The sequence below is a fragment of the Pelophylax lessonae genome, assembly GCF_965119305.1.
Source record: "Pelophylax lessonae genome assembly, chromosome: 2".
In the NCBI taxonomy this organism is placed as follows: Eukaryota; Metazoa; Chordata; class Amphibia; order Anura; family Ranidae; genus Pelophylax; species Pelophylax lessonae.
Window position 1 is genome coordinate 590,758,520 of NC_138769.1, and position 25,787 is coordinate 590,784,306.

Below are 25,787 nucleotides of genomic sequence, written 5' to 3' on the forward strand. Positions count from 1 at the left end.
GATCAGCAGACCTCAGCCATAAATCATTGACCAGGACCTGCTGACAAAATCAGCAGAAGGCTCATGCATGTGCGCCCCAAACCCAGAGGCAAGCCAGCAACGTTTATTTAACCACTTTAAGACCGGAAGGATTTGCCCCTTCCTGACCAGGCCCTATTTTACGATTCGGCACTGCGTTACTTTAACGGAAAATTGTGCAGTCGTGCGACGCTGTGTCCAAATAAAATTGACGTCCTTTTTTTCCCACAAATAGAGCTTTCTTTTGGTGATATTTGATCACCTGTGCAGTTTTTATTTCTTGCGCTATAAACAAAAAAAGAGCAACAATTTTGAAAAAAAAATTAATAAAATTTTCACATTCTGCTATATGACATTCTCAAAAAAAATGTAAAAATCTAAATGTTTTAAAATTTTAGGCCAATTTGTTTTCTGCTACATATTTTTTGCAAAAGAAAATCGCCATAAGCGTATTTTGATTGGTTTGCGCAAAAGTTACCGCGTCTTCTAACTACGGGAAAGATTTTATGTCATTTTTTATTGGTTTTTTTTACTAGTAATGGCGGCAATCTGCGGTTTTTTTGCGGGACCGCGACATTGTAGCGACAGATCGGACCCCTGACTGACATTTTTGACACTTTTGGGGGGGACCAGTGACATTACTACAGTAATAAGTGCTAAAAATATGCACTGTTACTGTAATTATGACACTGGCAGGGAAGGGGGGGGTTAACATGGGTGATCAAGGGGTTAAATGTGAGCCTAGGGGAGTGATTCTAACTGTGAGGGGGGGGCTTCTGAAATGACCATAGAGACATGTGATCCTATATAGAAGGATCACATGGTGCTCTATGATCATTCCAGGGAGAAGAACGGTCAGCTGTGTTTACAACAGCTGACCGTTCTTCTCTCTCAGTGGGGAATGATCGCAGGTGTCAGGTGGCAATTGGAGCCGCCTGTCCGCTGCATCGGCTTCCCTGCTGATGAGCGGGGGGCGGGAGCGCACGCCGCCGGCAGCGTGTGTTCGCCCCCTAGCCTCCCGAGAGCAAGCGCTGTACATGTACGGCGATTTGCCTGGGAGTGGCTGCCTACCGCAGTATATCTGCGGCGGGCGTTAACCGGTTAAGTTGCTGAGCCTGCAGCTGCCGCTCGGTCGCATTATATTTACTGTGACCAAGTGGCAAGTATTTAAAGGCTAAATGTTTTTACACCTCATGCACTCTCCTGACAGGAAAACGTTTGGAATTGTTCCAGCATGTCATTCGTTTGTGCGTGCGTTTCATTGGCCAGAATTAGCTCTTTTACACGCATTGAGCGCATTTTCTGCCAAAAATCTCCTCTCCTGATCAACAAACAAATTGGACTAACCTTACTGTTTATTTATTTATTTTTTTCTTTTTAAATCATTAAAGTGTATTTTTTCCCAAAAAAAACTGCGTTTTAAAGATTTCTGCACAAATACAGTGTGACATAAAAGATTGCAACGATCGCCATGTTATTCTCTAGGGTCTCTGCTAAGAAAATATAAATGTTTGGGGGTTATAAGTAATTTTCTAGCAAAAAATACTGATTTTAACTTGTAAACAACAAATGTCAGAAAAAAGGTTTAGTCTTTAAGAGGTTAAACTGACCTCACTTCCAGAGGGAAGTTCATTCCTTTGATCTAAGAAGGAAATGATACATTGTAAAGCATTGTGTTTATAGTTATCTCCCAGCCTTAACAATGTTGATAAACATTTGTAGGCTCTTTTTTTTTTTTTTCTTTCTGACAACTGTGAGTGAGCAGAGAACGGCTCTGTATGAATCGAGAACATGGCCTTTTAAGATCCGAGATCACGATTTCTTAAAGAATAATTGTGCAGCTCTAACATATAGGCGAACACAGAGGGGCGTTTAGGGACAGAAAAAAAAACTGTCAAACTGTGAAAGGGATGTTTGACAGCTGCAGTGTGCATGAGGCCAGAACATAGATAAGAAAAGTGCATGGGAATGCATGTCCACTGCTGGTGTCTTTCTGCTATCCCAGGCATGGTGTTGTGCACAGCTGAAATTTAGAAGGAGTTCAAGTGTCCTCATATATGCCTGTGACCTCATAAGGCAACACAAGTAAACATGTTCTGAGCACTTTTTTCATCCCTGAATAATATTTGATTCTGTTTTTTTTGTAGGAGAAGCATGAAGAGGAAGGCAGTTTTTACGTGCCCTTTTAATGGGGAATGTCGCATAACCAAAGACAATAGACGACACTGTCAGTCCTGTCGGCTGAAGCGCTGTGTTGATATTGGCATGATGAAGGAATGTAAGTAAACACACATTCTGAAATTGTTGTTTTTGTTGTTTTCCCTAATAAAAATCAAGGTGGTTATTTGAAAATTAAGCCAACATTTCAGGGGTAAATATTTTCATTGTACCACATTGGTTTTTAATGTTTCTAGAAAATGAACTAAATAGACGACTTAGGCTCCTTTCACACTTGTGCGACTTCTCCTGCGACTTGGGACTGCAAAGTTGCATGACAAGTCATACTTCATGATTTCCAATGAGTACCGTTCATATCTGTGCGACTTTAAGTTGCAACGACTTCAAAGTAGTCCCTGCACTACTTTGGTCCGACTTTGATGCATTTTGAGGTCCATAGACATAGGCATTGCTTCAAGTCCAGTCAAAATTGCGGCAAAAAATTGAATTGCGGTAAAATCGCACAACTTTTAGGCCACACAAGTGTGAAAGGGGTCTTAAAGTGAAGGATACAACAAAATTCACATCTGAATATACAAGTGTAACGCCTTACCTGCTAAAATAATAGAATCATTTTGTTCAGCTGATTTTTCAATCCAAACATTACTGTCAGGCAGCGCATGCAGAATCAAACACTTCCTCGGCCTGTGATTGTCTTGTGAAGGAGTAGCAATACACTGATTGGATCAATGCTGCTTTTCTAGCGCATGACATTGCTGTAAAATTGCCTGTATGTGTGGGTGTCCTTATCGTTTTCTCAGGCTTTTCCTAGTATACATTGTATATATTTTTATTTTGTAGTATAGGGCAGAAACTCCCAAACTTTGTCAGTTTAGAGTTCTTGACCTTCTAGTATAGTATCCCAGCCCCAAACTGACTCCTAGACCTCATGCACACTGGACGTTTTTACAGCGGCTGTTTTTGCTTCAGGCATTTTTTTCTGCAGCCAGTAAACTTCCCAGCATGTTATCCTATGTGTCCATGCACACATAGACTTTTATCAGCATTTTTTTGGCAGGGACGTTTTTCTGGCTGAAAAAACCCCCCAGAACTAGTGGGTTTGAAGAGGAGTTTGCAGCTGGAAAAACGCTCTTAACTCTGAAAAAACTCTAAAAAAAAAACGCTGGAAAAAGCATCTATTCGACGTTTATGAGCATTTTTGAGCCATAAGCTTTTGTGGCTAATAATAATAATAATATAGTTTTGCTATAAAAAAAAGCTAAAAACACAAATGCTAAAAAACGCTACTTTAAAATCGCTGCAAAACTCATTCTACAGCTACAGCTTTCTACAGCTAACGCTACAGCCGTTTTTATAACGTCCAGTGTGCATGAGTCCTAATTTAAAAAAAAAAACACATTTGTGAGTCCACAGATGGTAATTACATGTCATAAGTCATTTCTTGCTCTGATTTAGTATCCACGCAGCAGGATTGCTTTACCCCTTGTATTCTCAAGACGTGTAGCCAATGATCCCAAGGTGGTGTTACATAAAGCAGGGCTCTTTTTACTTACGTGAATGTATGAATTTGTAACACACTGCTAGTAAAGTTTTGGCTCTAGATATAGTATCTCACATAAGTGAGTGCACCCCTCACATTTTTGAAAAGATTTTATTATATCTTTTCATTTGACAACACTGAAGAAATTACACTTTGCTACAATGTACAGTACAACAGTGTAAATTTGCTGTCCTCAACACACAGGCATTAATGTCTAAACCACTGGCAAAAGCAACAACAGGGAAAATGTCCAAATTGAGCCCAAAGTGTAAATATTTTGTGTGGCCACCAATGTTTTTCAGCACTGCCTTAACCCTCTTGGGCATGGAGTTCACCAGAGCTTCACAGGTTGCCACTGGAGTCCTCTTCCACTCCTCCATGACGACATCACGGACCTGGTGGATGTTGGAGACCTTGAGCTCCTCCACCTTCCGCTTGAGGATGCCCAACAGATGCTCAATAGGGTTTAGATCTGGAGACATGCTTGGCCAGTTCATCACCTTTACCCCCGGCTTCTTTAGCAAGGCAGTGGTCGTCTTGGAGTTGTGTTTGGGGTCATTATCATGTTGGAATACTGCCCTGTGGCCCAGTCTCCGAAGGGAGGGGATCATGCTCTGCTTCAGTATGTCACATGACATGTTGGCATTCATGGTTCCCTCAATGAACTGTAGCTCCCCAGTGCCTGCAGCTCTCATGCAGCCCCAGACAATGACATTCCCATCACTTGGCTTGACTATAGGCAAGACACACTTGTCTTTGTACTCCTTGCCGCCACACACGGTTGACACCATTAGAACCAAAAAAGTTTATCTTGGTCTCATCAGACCACAGGACATGGTTCCAGTAATCCATGTCCTTAGTCTGCTTGTCTTCAGCAAACTGCAGGTTTTCTTGGGCATCATCTTTAGAAGAGGCTTCCTTCTGGGATGACATCCATGCAGGCCAGTTTGATGCAGTGTGCAGTGTATGGTCTGAGCGGTGACAGGCTGACTCCCCCACCCCTTCAACCTCTGCAGCAATGCTGGCAGCACTCATACATCTATTTCCCAAAGACAGCCTCTGGATATGACGCTGAGCACGTGCACTCAACTTCTTTGGTCGACCATTGCGAGGCCAGTTCTGAGTGGAACCTGTCCTGTTACACTGCTGTATGGTCTTGGCCACCGTGCTGCAGCTCAGTTTCAGGGTCTTGGCAATCTCCTTTAGCTTAGGAGATCTTTATGTAGAGCAACAATTCTTTTTTTCAGATCCTCAGCGAGTTATTTGGCATGAGGTGCCATTTTGAACTTCCAGTACCAGTATGAGAGAGTGAGAGCGATAACACCAAATTTAACACACATTTTCACTTAGGGGTGTACTCACTTTTTATATGTGAAGGGAGCGCTGATATCAAAATTAAATAAAGCTGCAACTAAAATCCAAATGCCATGGTGGATAACAAGTAAAATAAATAAATAGTGCGCTAAATTATACAGATGTGTATAAAAACACATATCAAATGGTATAGGTGTTTTTTTTTTTTTTTTACTTAGGGGTGTACTCACTTTTGTTGCCAGCGATTTAGACATTTATGACTGTGTTGAGTTATTTTGAGGGAACAGCAAACTTACACTGTTATACAAGCTGTACACTCACTACTTTACATTGTAGCAAAGTGTCATTTCTTCTGTGTTGTCACATGAAAAGATATAATAAAATATTTACAAAAATGTGAGGGGTGTACTCACTTTTGTGAAATACTGTATATTAGGGGACCTTTTAAAGGGAAATGTTTATCTCACTGCAGAGTACTTGGCAACCCTCAGCTCTATCTCCTGTGAGACTATATTGGTGTGTATGTTGTTATTTCTTAGTATGGCAGCAAGTCCCAAGACTGCCCATATCTGTAGGATTTAACACTGTAGATGTCCAGATCTGTTGACAAGTGGCCAAGCTACAATGTGAAGCAGGGCTTGGGTAGCCTTATCTGCACATGTGTGGGCATATTCTTAAACACATCTATATCCTTATTATAGACTTGATGAGTTAGAAGAAGTTGCAAGGAGTTAATAGTAAACTGGCATTTATTAATTAAAGAATACTGATCTAGTTAAGTTAAAAATACATAAAAGGTGTCATGGAACGTTATGCCAGTTCCGTCCTGAAAGTACTGCAGTGATTACTAAAATGGACTTGGTCAATTATTAACCTACATTAAAATACAATTTAATGCATCATGAGCAGGTAGCATATATAATACATTTATTTTTAACTTTTTCTTTACAGTAAGGCCCTGTGCACATCTTAGGCAAAGAGAGATACTTAGAATGAACCCTCAATCTAATGCAGGCCAAACCGTTTTCCATCAACGTCAACCATCATTCCAGTACAAAAGTGGTTGAATAGATCAAGGCAACTGCATTCCTGCTATGTCATTTATATAAACTTTTCATAGTATGTCGCCTTGATCTGTTCAATTGTTCCTCCAATTGAAAGTAAGTTAAAGTTGAAATCTATAGAACATTTCCCTTAATATGACATTACTTAGTGCTACTTGGCAGCCCCTCCTGACATCCAAGAATGCCCAGCAGAGTAACCCCTTACATCCAGGGGTGCCCAGCACAGTGCCTACTGACATCCAGGAGTGCCCAGCAGATTACCCCCTACAACCAATGGTGTCCAGCAGAGTGCCTCCTGACATCCAGGAGTGCTCAGCGAAGTCCCAGCTTACATCTGGGAAAGCTTGGCAGAGTCCCACAAGTTACATCTAGGAGTGCCCAGCAGAGTCCTCCCCTACACTTGGGAGTACCTAGAAAAGCCAACCCCCCTTACTTGCAGGAATGCCCAGCAGAATCCCCCCTCTATACAGCAGGCCGGGGCAGAGAAAGTCCAGTCTTCCCATGCGTCTTAGTTTGGGTATCCCTGCTCTCAATTGTCTGTTAGTCCAAGGACTAAAGATTATTTTTGCCTGACCTGTATCTTCACTTGCAATCATTTACAGTCATTTCAGATACTAAGAAGACTGGTTTTATAAAAAAAACTTGGATGTTGACTGTCATATAAAAATTCTGATCATATACGTATGTGAGACCAAAGTTAACAAGCAATCTGTGGATGTTTAGATTACTGAAAGAGAAGGTATTTATTGAGTTCATGAAAAAGGCTAAAGGATTTTGTAACACCAAACTTTTGAACATGGGTGACTCGTTTACTAACAGTTTTTCTAGAAAAAAACCCAAATCTGCCCAATATTTTTTTTTTTTTTTTTTAATAAAAATACATTTTGTGAACACAGTGAGGCAAAATGTGCTGCATTTTATGCAAATTAGCACTTTATTAGTAAACATAATAATGTTGTTTTCATTAAGGAGACAGTATAGTGGTTTTGTGAATATTTATTTATCTCTTTTTTTTTTTTTTTTTTATTATGGTCTTAGACCCCTTTCACACTAGTGCGACTTGTCCCGCGATTTTGGACCGCAAAATCTCATGACAAGTTTTTTTCTATTATTTTTAATGAGCCCCATTCATATCAGTGCGTTTTGAAGTCGCACCGACTTCAAAGTAGTTCCTGCACTACTTTGGCACGATTTTAATGCGGTTTGAGGTATAAAGCCCTGAGCCATTGCTCAAAATCGCGTAAAATCGCGTCGTATAAGTGTGAAAGGAGCCTTAATGAGAAAAAAAGCTAAAAAATGTTTACCTTAATCGTACAATACAGGCTAAGTATTCATTGACCCTGTGTTATAGGCTGATACCTTCAGGTGATTGGACACTATCAAGCTGGGCATCACCCCTTAACCCTCTCCCACTTTGAGTCCTAAGTTTATTGCTTGTGTTCTAAGCTAATAGACTTCTTCTCCCTTATGGAGCAATCACCCTTCGCTTAACTACTATTTTCTCTCCAGATTCTTTGTTCAACTATTCATTGCCTCCTAATACAACACTGGAAGCAGTGCATCTGGATCAGTGCAACCTCTGTAAAACCTTACTCAGATCCCACGCTGTGGTGACATCCTCCAATGTTGCTTTGGATACTAGATCCTGCATGGGTGCTCTCCTCGGCACTCTGTGCAATGTGTGTAGTGAGCCACAGGGTGCTGTACAGGTCCAGGGCTGTGGTCCATCCCTTAGGAACTCAGACCCCGAAGACCCCTCCAGGGGAATGCCCGCTTTGACAGGTAAATCTTGGACCCTATAAAGGGACCGGCGTTATGACCCCTTCTTTAAAAAGGGCTGTGTTTGAAATGTACTCTTTACAGTCTAAACTTTTCAAACTTGGTCAAAAATTCTACCACCCTGAACTTAGTCTCAAGTGGATAACAAGACGTTTCATTACACCAGAGTTTGCACACTTTACCCCCACTTCTGTCTAGAACCCTTTTAAAGGAGTTGTAAAGTCAGGAAGGTTTTTTTTTATCTGAATGCATTCTATGCATTAAGATAAAAAGCCTTCTGTGTGTAGCAGCCACCCCAGCACCCCTAATATTTACCTGTGCCTCCTCGCTGTCCAGCAACGTCCACGAGTCCCTCGGCCATCCTGTGACTCTCCCTCCTGATTGGCTGAAATACGCCTGCGGCACCATTGATTCCTGCGACTGTCAATTAAAGTCAGTGAGGCAATCGGGCGGGACGAACGGCAGCTCCGTGTCTGAAAAACTGGGGTGTGGAAAGAGGTGTTGTGCATCTGTGGAGAAAAAAGAAGAGAAAAGTAAGAAAGATAATAAGGCAAGAAGATAAAGGAATGAATAAAAAAAGAGTTGCATTGAAAAACAGAAATAGAAATAAATATGGAGATAAAAATGATAATATAAAGTAAAAAAAAAAAGACAGAAGACAAAAAGGTGGAAAGAAAAATATTGATCCCAGGGCCGGCCTTTGGGGTGTGCGAGCTGGTCGGCCACACAGGGCGCCATTAGCCACAGGGGCGCCGTGCGGCCATCACAGCTTGCAAATGATGAGGCCGCACAGCGGGAGGTAAGCGGCGACCGCGGCCTGGACAGGGTTAACACAGGCCGCGGCCGCCGCTTACCTCCTGCTGTGTGGCTGTACATGTCTCCATTCCGAGTCCGGACTGTCTGCAGGGCTGAGCTGTGTATCTCACACACAGCTCAGCCTCAGGCATGCGAGAGGAGAGAGATCGTCCTCCTCCCTCCCCTCTTCTCCTGGGTTTGCCCCACCCACACTCTCCGGGGATATGTGGGTGGGAATTTTAACACTGAAGAAAAGCTGCAGACAGCATGAGCCAGCCTTCATTCTGGGGTAAGTAAGCTTACCCTCTCTCCTGCCCCAGTATGTAAGGGGGGCTCTGATGTAAGGGGGGTCTGTGGGGGTCTCTGATGTAAGGGGGGCTCTGTGAGGGTCTCTGATGTAAGGGGAGTCTGTGGGGGGTCTATGATGTAAAGGGGGCTCTGTGGGGGGTCTCTGATGTAAGGGGGTCTCTGTTGTAAGGGGGGCTCTGAGGGTCTCTAAAGTAAGGGGGCTCTGTGAGGGTCTCTGATGTAAGGGGGACTCTTTGGGGGGGTCTCTGATGTAAGGGGGGCTCTGTGAGGGTCTCTGATGTAAGTGGGGCTCTGTGAGGGTCTCTAATGTAAGAGGGGCTCTGTGAGGGGGGTCTCTGATGTAAGGGGGGTCTGTGGGGGGGTCTCTGATGTAAGAGGGGGCTCTGTGGGGGGTCTCTGATGTAAGAGGGGGCTCTGTGGTGGGTCTCTGATGTAAAGAGGGCTCTGTGGGAGGTCTCTGATGTGAGGGAGGGCTCTGTGGGGGTCTCTGATGTAAGAGGGGGCTCTGTGGTGGGTCTCTGATGTAAGGAGGGCTCTGTGGGAGGTCTCTGATGTAAGGGAGGGCTCTGTGGGGGGTCTCAGATGTAAGGGGGGCTCTGTGGGGAGTCTCTGATGTAAGGGGGGCTCTGTGAGGGTTTCTTATGTAAGGGGGGGCTCCGTGGGGGTCTCTGATGTAGGGGGTCTCTGATGTAAGGGGGGCTCTGTGGGGAGTCTCTGATGTAAGGGGGGCTCTGTGAGGGTTTCTGATGTAAGGGGGTCTCTGATGTAAGGGGGGCTCCGTGGGGGTCTCTGATGTAGGGGGGGGGGGGCTCTGTGGGGGGGTCTCTGATGTTAGGGGGGCTAAGTTATTAGTGAACATAAAAAAAGTTCCAAGAAAAGTCCAATGAAGTGCCAAAAAGGTGCAAGACGATGTGCAAAAAAGACAATGTGCAAAAAAGTGCAAATAAATATTTATGGTGACAAATTTTCAATGGAAGGTGTGCACCAAAAAAGCACCCTATGTGCTGCTTCCACCAATCACCCCAAACTGACTCACCATAAAAAAAGCCTATGTATTTTATGGAATCACGCTATGTTGATTCATTTTTTGCACATTGTAGAGGTTATGAATATTTAATTGTTATGTATCTAGTAGTGGTATTTGATATGTATACTGTAGTAGCCATGCAGATTTAATTATCAATTTTGCACTGTGCACTTTTTACAACAGAAACAGATTTGGGTGACATATTTATATATCATTTTAGGGTAAATACTCAAGAGTATTTTTGCTCTGATTTTTTCCCTGTTTTGATCTTGCTGCTGCACCCACTTGCAGTCAATTAGCAGCAATTATACTCTTAAATAGTTTTTCAATAGATACAGCCATGTTTAGGGGGGGCGAGAGGTGAGGATGGGGGGCGCCACAGGATTAGCTCACACAGGGCGCCTGAACACCTAAGGCCGGCCCTGATTGATCCTATTCTCAGGACATTGCAAGGTACATCCTATTTCAAAGTCCATAATCACTCGAGGAAGAGGAAATCTTATCGTCAGAACTTACACGCTGAAGGACTTTTATGTGCTCACTCATAAAATCATGGGTAGGTGTTTCCTGGACTGTCTAGCACAAAGCCTCTGTTGCCCAGCTTTGTAAAGCTACCATCTAATCCTTAAAGTTTTACCAGGTGGATTTCCAATCTTCTGTGAATGCAGTTTTCAGGCATAATGTTCTTGCAGCAGGACTCTTGTTAATTCTTGTTGTTGGGCCTGTTGGCACAATTCTATCTGCCTAGTTGATGTCCACTCTTCTCATTCATTGCTTGGGGATGTCCCAGCTTATTACCTTAGAGAGGAATTTTGACTTGCCTGTAATTTCTATATCTTGGAGTACAGTACAGGACACTTAATGAGCGTTCATAGACCTATGGCTATAGACTTGTACCTTCAGGTGATTGGACTCTGGCAAGCTTTGGAGGACATGTCCCCTGGGCATGTCCTGCTATAGTCTTACCCTACTCCATGACTCCTCAGTTTTGTAGCAAGCTATACTGTAATGTACTCCAAGATATGGAATTTACAGCCTGTGTCCTGTACTGTCAAGTTAAGATAAAAAAAATTTGACTTGCCTGTAAATTCCCTTATCTTGTAGTACAGTACAATATTGCATGCTACAAAACTGAAGAGTCAGGAATGTGGTAGAATTGTAGGGGGGCCACCCAGGTGGCATGTCCAGAAAATATTGCCAGTGCCCTATTACCTGAAGGTACCAGCCTATAACCCAGGGTCAATGAATACTCAGGCCGTATCCTGTACTGTTCACCAAGATATGGAATTTACACATAAGTCCAAACTTCTTTGGTCAGGTAATATAAAATGTAGATAAAAATGATTTATCCCTTAGTTGCCAACAATTGAAACTTATTAAGATGAACACCTTGAAGATATTAGGAAAAAGTTGCCCCAGCAGTGAATGCAGTAATCACCCCCATAACTGGTATTGGCGGATGCCGTAATAATCCCACACCAGGTGTCAGTGGTTGCAGTAATAACCCCCAGCATTGCTGTCAGTAGATGCAATAATAATTGCAAGCATTGGTGTCGGCAGATTCAATATTAAAGCGGAGTTCCACCCCATTTTTGAACTTTACACCATCGGTTAGATGAAAACATCCTGAAAAAGAATTGGATAATTATTATTTATTTTTTTTTTGTTTCACTTACCTTACATTTTTAATTAAAATTAACTTACCTTCCTTCCACTTCCTCCTTATGCGGCCGCGGCCCCCGACGTCACTTCCTCCTTTGCATTGACTCCTGGGAGATGAGCGTCATCAATCCGAGGAGTCAATGCGCCTGCACCGGTGTCCCTCGTCACTTCCGGTGATGGCGCGTCATTCCCTGCTGAATGAATTAGAACAGCTTCTGGGCATGCGCATAACCAGCTGCGGGATGACGCGCCTGCACCGGAAGTGACAAGCATGGCATTCTGGGACTCCGACATTCAGGAAGAGGGACACGAAGAGAGACGCTACGGCTTCAGCTGCCCACACCACATAGGGCAACGCTGGACAAGAATTTTTCAAGGTAGGTTTTCCTTCTTGCAGGTACACTAAGCAGGGGACAGTTCAGAGGCTATCATTGCTTAAATGCACTAGCCCTGACTGTCCTAGGGGTATTTTTATAAAAAAAAAACATTTCTGGCCGGAACTCCGCTTTAACTGCAGTATTAGTATCATTGGACACAGTAACAACCACCAGCAGTGGTCTCAGTGGATGTAGTAATTACCCCCTACATTGGCATCTGCGGAATCAAAAATAAACCTCCCATCTTCATTGGTGTTCTGAGGTAGTAATATAAAACCCCATTGGTGGTCAGTGGCAGTACTAATATTATGCCCCCACCAACTTCGGTGGTTAAAAACTGGCCCAAGCTCATTGAGTGTCTGTTCACACTGATCCGACTCAGTCGCCGCGACTTCGGGCGACTAATGAAGTCGCCCGCGCAGCGCGACTTCGCCGCGGCTTGCAAAGACTTCTCATAATGGAAGTCAATGCAAGTCGCTCCGACTTTGCAAAAAAATAGTGCAGGAACCTTTTTCTAAGTCAGAGCGACTTGAGTCGCTCTGATAGAACGGTTCCATTGCACAGCATTGGAAGCTACTTGTCAGGCGACCAAGTCGCCTGACAAGTCGGATCAGTGTGAACCGGCACTAAAATTTCTGTTTAAAGAGATAGGCGTAATAGTTGATGTTTCCAGTACAAACAATTATCTGGCATATTTGTGGAACATTCACTGGAATGAACAAGCCTATTGATTAATTGTTCCCAAACCGAAAACAACAGCTATCCTAGACAATGTATCTAAAGTTCTGACAGATAAAATGGGACATATTGTGTAGCCACACCTTATTCTGAGGATGCCATATTTGAACTGGTCTGTAACAAAAATACTTAAATACCTTTGCTCCCATGAACCAATAGGAGCTTTCCTTTCTGTGTCAGTTATGCTGACGCAATGATAGAACAATATCATAGCTCCCACTAACTCCCACAGACAAGAAGTTATTTTAGGTGTGTGCTTTTGGAGATTTCAACAGCTATTGTAACTTCAGAGACAAAATGGGTTATAGGTTATGGTTAGATTTATAAACTGTTTAGAAACTTTTAAAAACTGTAGAAAAGTTTTAAATCAGAGGTCTTATTTCAGTGTGTGTGCCTCATTTTAAGGCCAGATAATAGCTTAATGGTGTGCTTTAGCTGCATGTTGTCACTCCAACTAAGGCATTTCTGCGAAGCCTTTCCAGGAGAATAATAATTATAGGGTTATAGTTATGATAATTTAATTACAGGGTTAAGGCTTACTAAATGTGCAGAATGTGTCATGCAGTTAGTTTGAGGGGTCATCTGGTGTCAAAGTCAGTCATTATGGGTTCTGTTTATATTTAATCTTCATGACGTCTGTTAAATATGTAATTTTTCAACCAACTTCAAAACTGCTTGCCCACCCTAGCTTTAAAATATATGCTTATAGTAGAACATCACACTGCAGCAGTTGTGGTATACATTCCATGTGTACCATTAAAAGAAACCTCCCAATTCGTGCTGAGGTCTTTAGGTTCTTGTGCTGTCTTATGTGTGTCCTCAACAGACACTGAAACCATTTCAAATATATACCACTACATTTTATTTTATATATTTTTTTAGTTTATCCTATTACCTGCAGGCAGCTGCTTCTGATAAATGTGTATGTGTGTGTAGTGTAGAGGTGGGCCACGGCACATGATTGTAGGGTAACGACCCAGGTGCAAGCCATGAAAAAAGTATGTAAAATATGAAACAGGCAGCAGGTGCATTTAGTGGGACTTACAACCCGAGTGCAGTTTAATAAATGCCAATGTTTTAGTCGACTGTGCATCAAACGTGGACATTTATTAAAATATATTGGTAACTTCTACAGGTTGCAAGTTCCACTGACTGTAGCTGCTTTTTTACAATGTGCATATACTGATTCTGTGTGGTATATGTACAGTGCCTTGAAAAAGTATTTATAGCCCTTGACACGCTGATACCCCATGCAGGATAAGGCGGCCATAACGAACACTGATTAGATCGCTGGGTGCTGGCGGCTAAGGCAATTTGTAAATAATTTTAATATTAAAATGGGGTAACGCTATTGTCAGTGTGCCAGGAAACCAGACCACACGGAGATGTATGTAAAATATAGCAGTTTATTAGAGCAACAACAATAAACGCACAGCAAGGGAGAGAGATCTAGTCCTGAAGTGGATAGTCACCCAAGCCGTGGTCGAGCCCAGACGCAGGTAGTCAGTCGATGCAGGAACGTAAGCCGATGTGGGATCTAGAGCCTGAGAAGTCGTCAGCCGAGCCAGGTCATGTACGGAGGAACATGGAGTGCAGAAGACTGCTAGCAGTGATGCACCTTGGAGCACAAACACAAGGGCAAGGACTGCAAGTCATCAGGTGATATAATAGTCTGGTTTGCAAAACCATCACTGAGCGACGCCCAGGCAGCAGGCAAGTCATGATGCAAACAGAGTTTATACGAGACAGCAGTCTGCACATGTCCAAGATGGTTTCCAACAGGAAGGCAAGGTAAGACCTTGACAGTACCCTCCCCTCAAGGACCCCTCCTCCGCAGAGCAAAAAACGGTGAGGAAAGCGAGCATGGGAAGCGCAGAGAAGGGCGGGAGCATGAACATCAGTGGAGGGAACCCAGGAGCACTCCTCAGAATCATAACCCTTCCAGTGCCCCAGGTATAGGCCGTGACCTTAGAACAGATGAGAATCCAAGATGCTGCTAACCTTATACTCCTCATGATTGCCCACAGGAATGGGACGAGGGCGAGGAAGTGAAGAAGTATAGAGATTGCAAACCAGTGGCTTCAAGAGTGACACATGAAAGACATTGGAGATATGCATGCCAGGAGAAAAATCAAGGGCATAGGCCACTGGGTTAACCTTACGGAGGATGTGAAAAGGCCCAACAAAAGGGGGTTCCAGTTTAGGAGTAGGCACCTGGAGGTTGAGATTACGGGTCGACAACCACACCCTCTCCCCGACCTGATACAAAGGAGCAGATAAACATCTCCAGTCTGCCTGGAGCTTCTGACGCCGTGCAGAGACCCATAAGGACTCTTGCATCTGCACCCAAGAGGAATGGAGGGCACGAAGATGATCCCCCACACCCCGGAATGTCTTGTGGCGAGAACGACTCGGGCAACACAGCGGGTTGGAACCCATAATTGGCCATGAATGGAGACATTCCGGAAGATGAGTTGATGGCAGAGTTCCTGGCAAACTCTGCCCAGTGTAGCAGATCAACCCAATTGTCCTGATGGGCAAAGATATAGCAGTGGAAAAATTACTCCAGAGCTTGGATGGAACGCTCAGCGGCACCAATGGACTGCGGATGGTAGGCCGAGGAGAAGAAGAGTCGAATACCCAACTGGGAGCAAAAGGCGCGCCAGAACCTGGAGACAAACTGGCTCCCACGGTCCGAGACAATCTTCTTAGGCAACCCGTGTAAGCGGAAGACCTGCCTTGCAAAAACAGAGGCAAGCTCTTGAGCAGTAGGTAGCCGCTTAAATGGAACACAGTGGCACATTTTGAAGAACCGGTCGACAACCATGAGGATAACCATGTAACCTCGAGATGCCGGAAGTTCCACAATAAAATCCATGGCCAGGTGAGACCAGGGATGCTCCCCATTGAGAATGGAATGCAGTAGGCCCAAGGTAAGGTGCCCGGAGATTTGTTCTGGGCACAGACCTAACAAGCAGCCACATACGCAGCAACATTGTTGCAGAGAGATGGCCACCAGAACTGACAGGAAATAGCCCAGGTTCTTACCGGGATGACTGGCAGTCTTGGAACTGTGGTACAGGCGCACCGGTCTGATGCCCAGACCCTCAGGTAAAAAACATTTGCCAGCAGGTCTCTCTGTGGGAGCATCAGGTTGGGCAGCCAAGATCTGTTCCCCAAAGGGAAAGGTTAAGTTGGTATGGATGGCATCCAGAATATGATCCACAGGTATGACAGGTGTCGGCATGGAGTCCTCCCTGGACAACTCAGAATACTGGCGAGACAAGGCATCAGCTTTAACATTCCTGGAGCCAGGCAAATGGGAGACCACATAGTTAAAATGAGAAAAGAATAAGGCTCATCTGGCCTGACGGGGTTTGAGCCTCTTGACCTCTGAGAGATACGTCAGATTCTTATGATCGGTGAGAATGAGAACTGGAACCACAGAACCTTTGAGCAAGTGTCTCCAGTCCTTGAGAGCAAGGATAATGGCCAAGAGCTCTCGGTCTCCAATCTCGTAATTGCATTCAGCTGGAGACAGCTTCTTGGAGTAGAACCCACAGGGAAGTAAGGGTCCATCAAGTGGCCGATGCTGAGACAGGGGGGCACCTACTCCCGTCTCAGACGCATTCACCTCTGAGCAAAGGGCAAACCATAATTGGGATGAGACAGAATGGGAGCCGAAGTGAATGCAGACTTGAGGGCCTCGAAAGCTTGGATGGCAGTAGGCATCCAATTGTGGGGATCGCTGCCCTTCTTGGTCAGATCTGAGATAGGTTTGGCCAAAGAGAAAAAGTTCCTGATAAATTTCTGATAGTAGTTGGCAAACCCAAGGAAACACTGGATGGAACAGAGACCACTAGGGCGAGGCCATTGTAGAACAGCCTTCTGAAGATCCATAGAGAACCCTTCAGCAGAAATTATGTAGCCCAAGAAGATAACCCGAGACAGGTGGAATTCACATTTTCTCAAGCTTTCAGAAAAGTCCATTCTCACGTAACCGTTGCAACACCGGACTGACATCCAGATAGTCTGATTCAACGGAGTCCGAGTAAATCAAGATGTCATCCAAATAGACTACCATGCATTGCTGCAACATATCACGAAAGACATCATTGTTAAACTCCTGGAAGACAGCGGGCACGTTGCACAAGCCATAGGGCATCACTAGATATTCACAATGACCGGTTCTAGTATTAAACGCTGTCTTCCACTCATCGCCCTCCTTGATCCTTACGAGGTTATACGCGGCCCTTGGGTCAAGCTTGGTAAAGACTGTTGCTCCCTTGAGGTGGTTGAACAATTCAGTAATCAACAGAATCTGGTATGCATTCTTGACTGTGATGTGATTGAGGCCCCTATAATCAATGCAAGGTCTCAACTTACCCCCCTTCTTCACGAAGAGGGAATGGCACCAGGTTGCAAGTCTTGACACAATCGTACGGACGATGAGGAGGAACAGTGCCAGCGTGCACCTTGTCAAATACATCTTGATACTAATGATTTTCAGTAGGCAACACTGAATTAGAGGAGGTACAAAGTACCTTAACAAACCCATGGATATAAACAGCGCCACACTGGAGACTAAGAGAGCATCTTGACCGACTGCCAATCAAAGGTCGGATTGTGTTTCTGAAGCCAAGGGTACCACAAAACAACAGAGTAGTGTGAGGACTATATAACCTGGAAACAGGTTGACTCCCTGTGAACAGCCTCTATCACCACGACAACTGGAACCATCTCGTGGATATCCTGTGCCGGTTGCAGGGGTCTGCCATCAATCGCCTCGATGGCTAGTGGAGAAACACGGGGCTGCAAGGATATAGAATTCACAGCAGCAAACGTACTGTCAATAAAGTAACTGCCAGTCCTGGAGTCTACCAATGCCTGAGTGACCACCGGACCTGCTGCCCAAGAGAGGACAACTGTGATTAGTAGTTTATCTTTACAGGGAAACTGGGGACAAGGAAATTCCACCTAAGATCTGCCCCCAACAGGACCTTAAGTGCGAGCATTTTCCGGATGGGTAGGACAAGATTTCAGGAAATGCCCATCAAGGCGCAATACAGGCACCGGCCCTCCCTCCTCCTAAAGGCCCGCTCAGCCTCAGAAAGGCGAGTGAACCCCAGCTGCATGGGTTCACAGCCAGATGCACCATCCCCAGAAGGTGAGGGAGGAATGGGTGGGAAAGAAAAGAAAGAAAACGTAGGAGCCAATCTGGTGGGAGGCCCCCGTGTTAGGGTGCCAGGAAACCAGACCACACATGAATGCAGGTAAAATGCATTTTATTGGAAGAAACAACAATAATAATAATTGCACTGCAACAGTGAGGAAATGAGAGCAGGAACAAGCTGGGGTCAAGTCCAGGAGCGGGTAGTAATCCAAGTTGGGGTTGGATCCAGAAGTGGGTAGTCTACCAAATCCGGGTCGTCAGCCGATGCCGGGTCGAAAGCCAGGAGAGTCATCAGCCAAGCAAGGTCATGCATGGAAGAACACAGAGAACAAAAGACTGCAAGCAGAGATGCACCTTGGAGCACAAACACAAGGGCAATGATAGCAACCCAGCAGGTGATGATGTCACACACCTGACTATATCTATGTGCGACGCCCAGTCAATCACAGTCTATAAGAGGCAGGGGAGTCTGTACATATCCAAGATGACTGCCAACGGGAGGGCAAGGTAAGACATTGACACTCCGCAGGCACTCCTTAAACAATGTTCTGTCCCTGAGCCTTGTATCGATCAAAATCCGGAAAGAAATGAGAGCCTCAAGCCTGTCAGGGAGATCCTTGGCTGCAATCACATCCTTCAATGCATCGGAGAGACCATGAGAGAAGACAGCCACCAGAGCCTCATTATTCCAGCCCACCTCTGCTGCCAGGGTACGAAATTTGATGGCATACTCGGCAACGGTTCGTATACCCTGTTGAATGGACAGGAGCAGCTTAGCAGCAGAGGCAGAGCGAGCAGGCACATCAAATACCCTACGAAAGGAGGCAACAAAACTCGGGTAATCGAGTATCACAGGATTATCGTTCTCCCATAAGGGATTCGCCAAGGCCTTGTCGGAAAGCAATGAGATTAGGAAGCCCACCTTGGACCTGTCAGAGGGAATCTCCTGAGAAACCATCTCAAAATAAATGCCCACTTGATTTAGCAAGCTACAACACTGACTCAGTTCACCTCCATAGCACTGCGGGAGGGGTGATAAACCGGGAGGGGGGGGGATAAATCAGTCATCCCTCAGGTAACAGCGACTCCAACTGCAGGGGCAGCAGCAGGAGGAACCACTGGCCTAGCATTCTGCACATGTCCAAGATGGCTGCCAACAGGCCAACTGTCAAGGTAAGATCATGACAGCTGTGGAGAGTGTTTGATTTCTTTTTTGGAGTATTATACTGTATCCCAGGAGTGTAGTGGTTAACAGTATAAGTGATCAAGAGGTTAATGTGTACCTAGAGGTGTGTTTCCAACTGTGGGGGGCGTGGCTTGTGGCTTGCTGTTGGGGGAATCGAGGGAGCTGGAGATCCTCTTCCTTTCCCTGTCATGGCTGGGGAGCCGGAGGACCTGGAAGCTAGCTCCCAGCTGGAGGGTAACGAACAGGAGGACATTTCTGGGCCTGACAATGAGAGTAGCCAAAATGTGGTACCCGACTTAGAGGTCAGGAGAGAGGATTTCTGTACCGAGCAATTACGAGATGTCACCCTCCTTAGAGCCAGAGAAAACGCTACGATGGTGAATGGGGAACCAGTAGATCCTCACTGGGGGGTGTCTTTTCCCTACATGGCCATTAAAAACAATTTACTGTATCAGGTGGTAAAACGTGGAGAGGATGAGGTTGAACAGTTGCTGGTTCCCAAACCCTTCCGCAGGTTGGTCTTAGACCTGGCCCATGGTCATGTAATGGGGGGACATCTCGGTATCGAAAAGACCAGGGAGAGAATCACCCAGAGATTTTTATGGCCCGGGTTGCATGCAGATGTCACGGGGTACTGTGAATCATGCCCTGAGTGCCAAATGTCGGCACCATCTCCCCATTTTCGCAGTCCCCTGGTCCCTCTGGTTCCTTTTGAGAGGATTGTCATGGACCTGGTGGGGCCGGTAGTGAAGTCTGCCCGTGGTGACCAGTATATTCTGGTAATCCTAGACTATGCGACACACTATCCTGAGGCCATACCCTTGCGTAACACTTCTGCTAAGGCTATCGCCAAGGAGTTAGTCCAGGTGTTTAGTCGAGTAGGAATCCCAAAAGAGATCTTGACTGATCAGGGCACCCCAAAAATGTCCAGGTTTACCAAGGAACTGTGTAGATTATATAAAATCTCCCATCTACTTACCTCTGTCTACCACCCCCAAACAGATGGTGTGGTCGAAAGATTTAATAAAACCTTGAAAAGTATGCTAAAAAAGGTGGTTGACAAAGATGGGAGAAATTGGGATTTTTTGCTCCCCTATCTCATGTTTGCCATACGAGAGGTTCCGCAAGCATCCACAGGTTATTCTCCCTTTGAGCTCTTGTATGGTAGACATCCCAGGGGGCTGCTGGATGTTGCCAAAGAAACATGGGAAGGTGGAACACGGGTGCCGGTGACACCTGACGTCCCCATAACAGATTCCCTGTCAGTGGCACAACAAAATGACGTTAGGGGGTTTGTGTACAAAAATAGAGACTTTTTCTCCCCCCTTACCTGGACTGACCAACGTGATCCAGCATGATATAGTGACGGAACCGGAAGTTCGCGTAAATTTAAAGCCATATAGAATCCCAGAGGCCAGGCGAGAGGCAGTCGCAAAGGAAATAAAAAATATGTTAGAGTTGGATGTGATAGAAGAGTCCCACAGGGAGTGGTCGAGCCCCATAGTATTGGTCCCAAAACCTAATGGCAATATTAGGTTTTGTAACTATTTTAAGAAACTCAACAGTGTATCCAAGTTCGATGCATACCTGATGCCTCGGGTCGACTAACTCGTGGACACGTTGGGACAGGCCCGCTACATAACAACCCTAGATCTAACGAAAGGCTATTGGCAAATACCCCTAACTGAATCAGCCAAGGAGAAGACTGCCTTTTACACTCCTGAGGGCTCGTTTCAATACAAGCGGATGCCTTTCGGTCTGCATGGGGCCCCTGCATCCTTCCAGAGAATGATGGACAAAACTTTGAGACCACATCGCTCATACACAGCTGCTTATTTGGACGATGTGGTCATCCACAGCCCAGGTTGGGACTCGCACCTGCCCCGAGTACAAGCAGTGGTAGATTCCCTTAGGAAAACCCAACTTTGCCACCATTGCCGCCCCTCTGACTGACCTAACAAAGGGTAGAGGGTCGGTCATGGTCAAATGGAATCCTGAAGCAGAGGGGGCGTTTCAGAAGTTAAAGCAGGCCCTTTCAGTACTACCGGTGCTGGTGACTTCGGACTTCACAAAGGAGTTTGTGGTACAGACTGACGCCTCCGAGGTGGGCCTAGGTGCTGTACTATCCCAGAACAGAGGTGGTGAGGAGCACCCGGTTGTATACCTGAGCCGAAAACTGAACAAGCATGAAAAAAACTATGCTATTGTCGGGAAGGAATGTCTTGCTATTAAGTTGTCTTTGGACTCCCTGAAGTGTTACTTGTTGGGGAGGTCGTTTAAGTTGGTCACTGACCATGCTCCCCTAAAGTGTATGTGTGACAACAGGGAGAAAAATGGGCGCGTATCAAGATGGTTCCTGGCTCTACAGCCGTAAATTTACAGTAGAGCATAGGCCGGGCAAGCTCCAAAGCAATGCAATGCCCTCTCCCGCATGCGAGGTGAGGTAGTAGATAATCGCTATATTTCACCTCACATACGTTCTGTAGTGAGAGACTGAACCGGAATCCGGCCCGGGTTTTCCCAGGCTCTGTAACAGGCTAGGTTCCGGTCCAGAGATTGTGGGACACCTGAGTCCATGCTCAGCTGGACTTTAAATGAACAGGAAGAGAGCACAGAAATGCTCTGGCCTAAGACTCGGAAGGGAATCTGAAAGAGGAGCTCTGTTTGGACTTTCAAAAGAACAGGTTTGCTTTACCATGTATTGTGGGTGATGGGGACCAGCCCCACACTGTATATTGAGAATAACTGTTGTTTAGTTTAGTGCCGGACGGCAAGGATTTATTTGACTGTTTTGATGTTTTTGCATATTTGCAAACCTCTGCTAAATAAAGCTGGCAATCCACCGGACTTAAACAGAAATTACCTGCATGCTGGCCTTACTTTCCTGGAAAATGTGATCCCTGTGAGCTAATCTCCCACCATATATATATATATATATATATATATATATATATATATATATATATATATATATATACAGTTGTGTTCAAAATTATTCAACCCTACTCAAATTGATTGTTTTGGCCAGTTTGACATTGACATTGATTTTGATCATTCAGTCATCCTGCTTACAATTAAATCAGAGGCACGTGTAGGTCAGACAAATATAACATAACATTTATAATGAAATAACCACAAATGTCTTTTCTGTGCTCACATCATTATCAGTTTTATTCAACCCCCAAGTGACATTCAATCTTAGTACTTAGTACAACATCCTTTTACAGTTATAACAGCTTTTAAACGTGAAGCATAGCTTGACACAAGTGTCTTGCAGCGATCTACGGGTATCTTCGCCCATTCGTCATGGGCAAAAGCCTCCAGTTCAGTCACATTCTTTGGCTTGTGCACTGCAACTGCTTTCTTTAAGTCCCACCAGAGGTTCTCAATCGGATTTAAGTCTGGTGACTGTGATGGCCACTCCAAAATGTTCCAGCCTTTAATCTGCAACCATGCTCTAGTGGACTTGGAGGTATGCTTGGGATCATTGTCCTGTTGAAAGGTCCAACGTCTCCCAAGCCTCAGGTTTGTGACAGACTGCATCACATTGTCATCCAATATCTCCTGGTACTGAAGAGAATTCATGGTACCTTGCACATGCTGAAGCTTCCCTGTACCCGCAGAAGCAAAACAGCCCCAAAGCATGATTGACCCCCCGCCATGCTTCACAGTAGGCAAGGTGTTCTTTTCTTCATAGGCCTTGTTCTTCTTCCTCTTCCAAACATAGCGTTGATCCATGGGCCCAAACGGTTCTAATTTTGTTTCATTAGTCCACAGAACACTATCCCAAAACTTCTGTGGTTTGTCCACATGACTTTTGGCATACTGCAGTCGACTCTTCTTATTCTTTGGAGACAGCAAGGGGGTGCGCCTGGGAGTTCTGGCATGGAGGCCTTCATTACGCAGTGTGCGCCGTATTGTCTGAGCAGAAACTTCAGTACCCACATCTGACAAATCTTTTCTCAGTTCCTCAGCAGTCACACGGGGACTTTTCTCCACTCTACACTTCAGGTAGCGCACAGCAGTCGAAGTCAGCATCTTCTTTCTGCCACGACAAGGTAGCGTTTCAACAGTGCCCTTTGCCTTGAATTTGCGAATGATGCTTCCTATGGTGTCTCTTGGTATGTTTAACATCTTTGCAATCTTCTTATAGCCATTGCCCTTCCTGTGAAGAGTAATCACCTATTCTCTTGTCTTCCTGGACCATTCTCTTGACTTCACCGTGTTTGTAACCACACCAGTAAATGTCTAGAAGGAGCTGAGTATCAGTCATTTTAAAGCTGCCTAATTGGTGCTTATTAGGCTTTATTGCTGCTCCCTGACATCCACAGGTGTTTTCAATACCTGATTGAAAACACTTCAATGAACCTCTGTTCTTCAGAGTGGAAGTCTTTAAGGGGTTGAATAATTGTGTCAATGAAGAATTCACAAAAGAAACATTTACTACTGTATTACAAAACCAATTGATGTCATTTTAGTTGCATATGGTTCTTTAAGAAGTCCTTGTAGGATTTCATTCTGAATACAATTACAAATGTACACTAAATTCCCTAAACCCTTTACAGCATTGGGGGGTTGAATAATTTTGAACACAACTGTATATACACACACAATGGGTAAAAAAAGTATTGAACATGTCAGCATTTTTCTAGGTAAATATATTTCTAAAGGTGCTATAGACATGACATTTTCAACACATGTCGGTAACAACCCATGCATTGCATACATACAAAGAAACCAAAACCAAAAATAAGTTCAGAAGTTAAGTTATGTGTAATAAAATGCAATGACACAGGGAAAAAGTATTGAACACATGAAGAAACGGAGGTGCAAAAAGGCATAAAAGGCAAAACACCAGCTAAAAATCTATCAGTAATTGGAAAGCAATCCTGTCCCTTGTCAGTGCAAATTAATATAATCAGCTGCTTCAGTCTCAGCTGATGGCCAATAATAAGGTGTCTCATTACCAAGGTGTTACACCAGAAACATCACGTGACTAGAGCAAAGAGCTCTCTCAAGACCTTCACAAACTTATTGTTGCAAAACACACTGATGGCATTGGTTACAGAAGGGTTTCTAAAACTGGAATCTTCCAGTAAACACTGTTAGGGCCATAATCCGGAAGTGGAAACAACATAATTTCACCATAAACTGGCCACGACCAGATGCTTCTCACAAGATGTCTGACAGGGGAGTAAAAAGAATTATCAGAAGAGTTGTCCAAGAGCCAAGGATCACTTGTGGGGAGCTTCAGAAAGACCTAGAGTGCGAAGGTACCATTGTTTCAAAGCAAACAATAAATAATGCACTCAACCACCATGGCCTGTATCCACGTTCACCACGCAAGACTCCATTGCAGAAGAAAAAGCATATTATAGCTTGTTTAAAGTTTGCTGCACAACATTTGGACAAGCTTGTTAAATTCTTGGAGGAAATAGTCTGGTTAGATGAGACCAAAATTTATCTCTTTGGATGCTATAATACACACCATGTTTGGGGGTCAAATGGCACTGCACATCACCCCAAAAACAGCATACCAATAGTGAAGTGTGGAGGTAGGAACATCATGGTGTGGGGCTGTTTTTCAGCATACGGTACTAGTAAACTTCATTTCATTAAAGGAAGGATGAATGGAAAAATGTACCATGATGTTCTTGATAAAAATCTGCTGCCATCTACCAGGATGATGAAGATAAAACGAGGGTGAACATTTCAGCAAGACAATGATCCCAGACACAAAGCCAAGGAAAATCTCAATTGGTTTCAAAGAAAGAAAATAAATCTGTCAGCCAATCACCTAACTTGTATCCAATAGAAAATCTATGGAAAGAACTAAAGATCAGAGTTCATTGAAGAGGCCAATGGAACTTTCAAGATTTGAACACACTGTGGAAGGATGGGCAATTATCACACCTGAGCAATGCATGGGAGTAGTTTCTCTATACAGGAGGTGTTTTGAAGCGGTCATTACCAATAAAGAATTTTGTATGAAGTAATAAATACATTTCAAATTGCATGTTCAATACGTTTTCCCTGTCTTAATTCTATTTTATTACACAAAACTTAATTTCTGAACTTATTTGTTCTGGTTTCTTTGTATGTATGGATTGCTTGGGTTGTTACCGATATGTGGTGAAAATTTCATGTCAATAGCACGTTTAGAAATATATTTACCTAGAAAAATGGTGACGTCTTTAATATTTATTTTATCTGCAGTGTGTGTGTGTATATATGTTTATATCTCTGCTATTTCCCATATACCTGTATATTGCAGTTGCCAAGATGCCCATCTAAAGGTTTTTCAAAATTGACACTTCCCACTGATACCAGCAACTGTGGAAGGGAGTTTCCTCATCCTTAAAACTCTTAACCGTAAAGAACCCCCTATGCAGTTTAAGGTTAAAGATCTTTGCATCCAGCTTCATGAGTGGCTTTGTGTCTTCTTAAAAGACCAGGAGTTTGAATAGTTTTCCCTCTAAGCTAGAATCACCAAATAGTTATTTGTATATTGTGATCATATCTCCTCTTCTCCAGGGAGAAAATGTTTAATGTGAAACCCACAAACATTTTTAGTGTCATTTTAGCTGGGCCATAAGGCCAGCTAAGAAGCTCATGGAGCATGATCTG

The 25,787-nt window shown here is 44.3% G+C and overlaps 1 protein-coding gene across 1 annotated transcript in view; it reads left to right on the top strand.

The window, feature by feature from the left end:
* VDR (vitamin D receptor) overlaps positions 1 to 25,787 on the top strand; it is a 365,732-nt gene that overhangs the window by 240,755 nt on the left and 99,190 nt on the right. Inside the window, exon 3 of the mRNA XM_082246135.1 lies at positions 2,166 to 2,296. Coding sequence (XP_082102261.1) covers positions 2,166 to 2,296 — 131 coding nt within the window. The remainder of the gene's footprint in view (positions 1 to 2,165; positions 2,297 to 25,787) is intronic.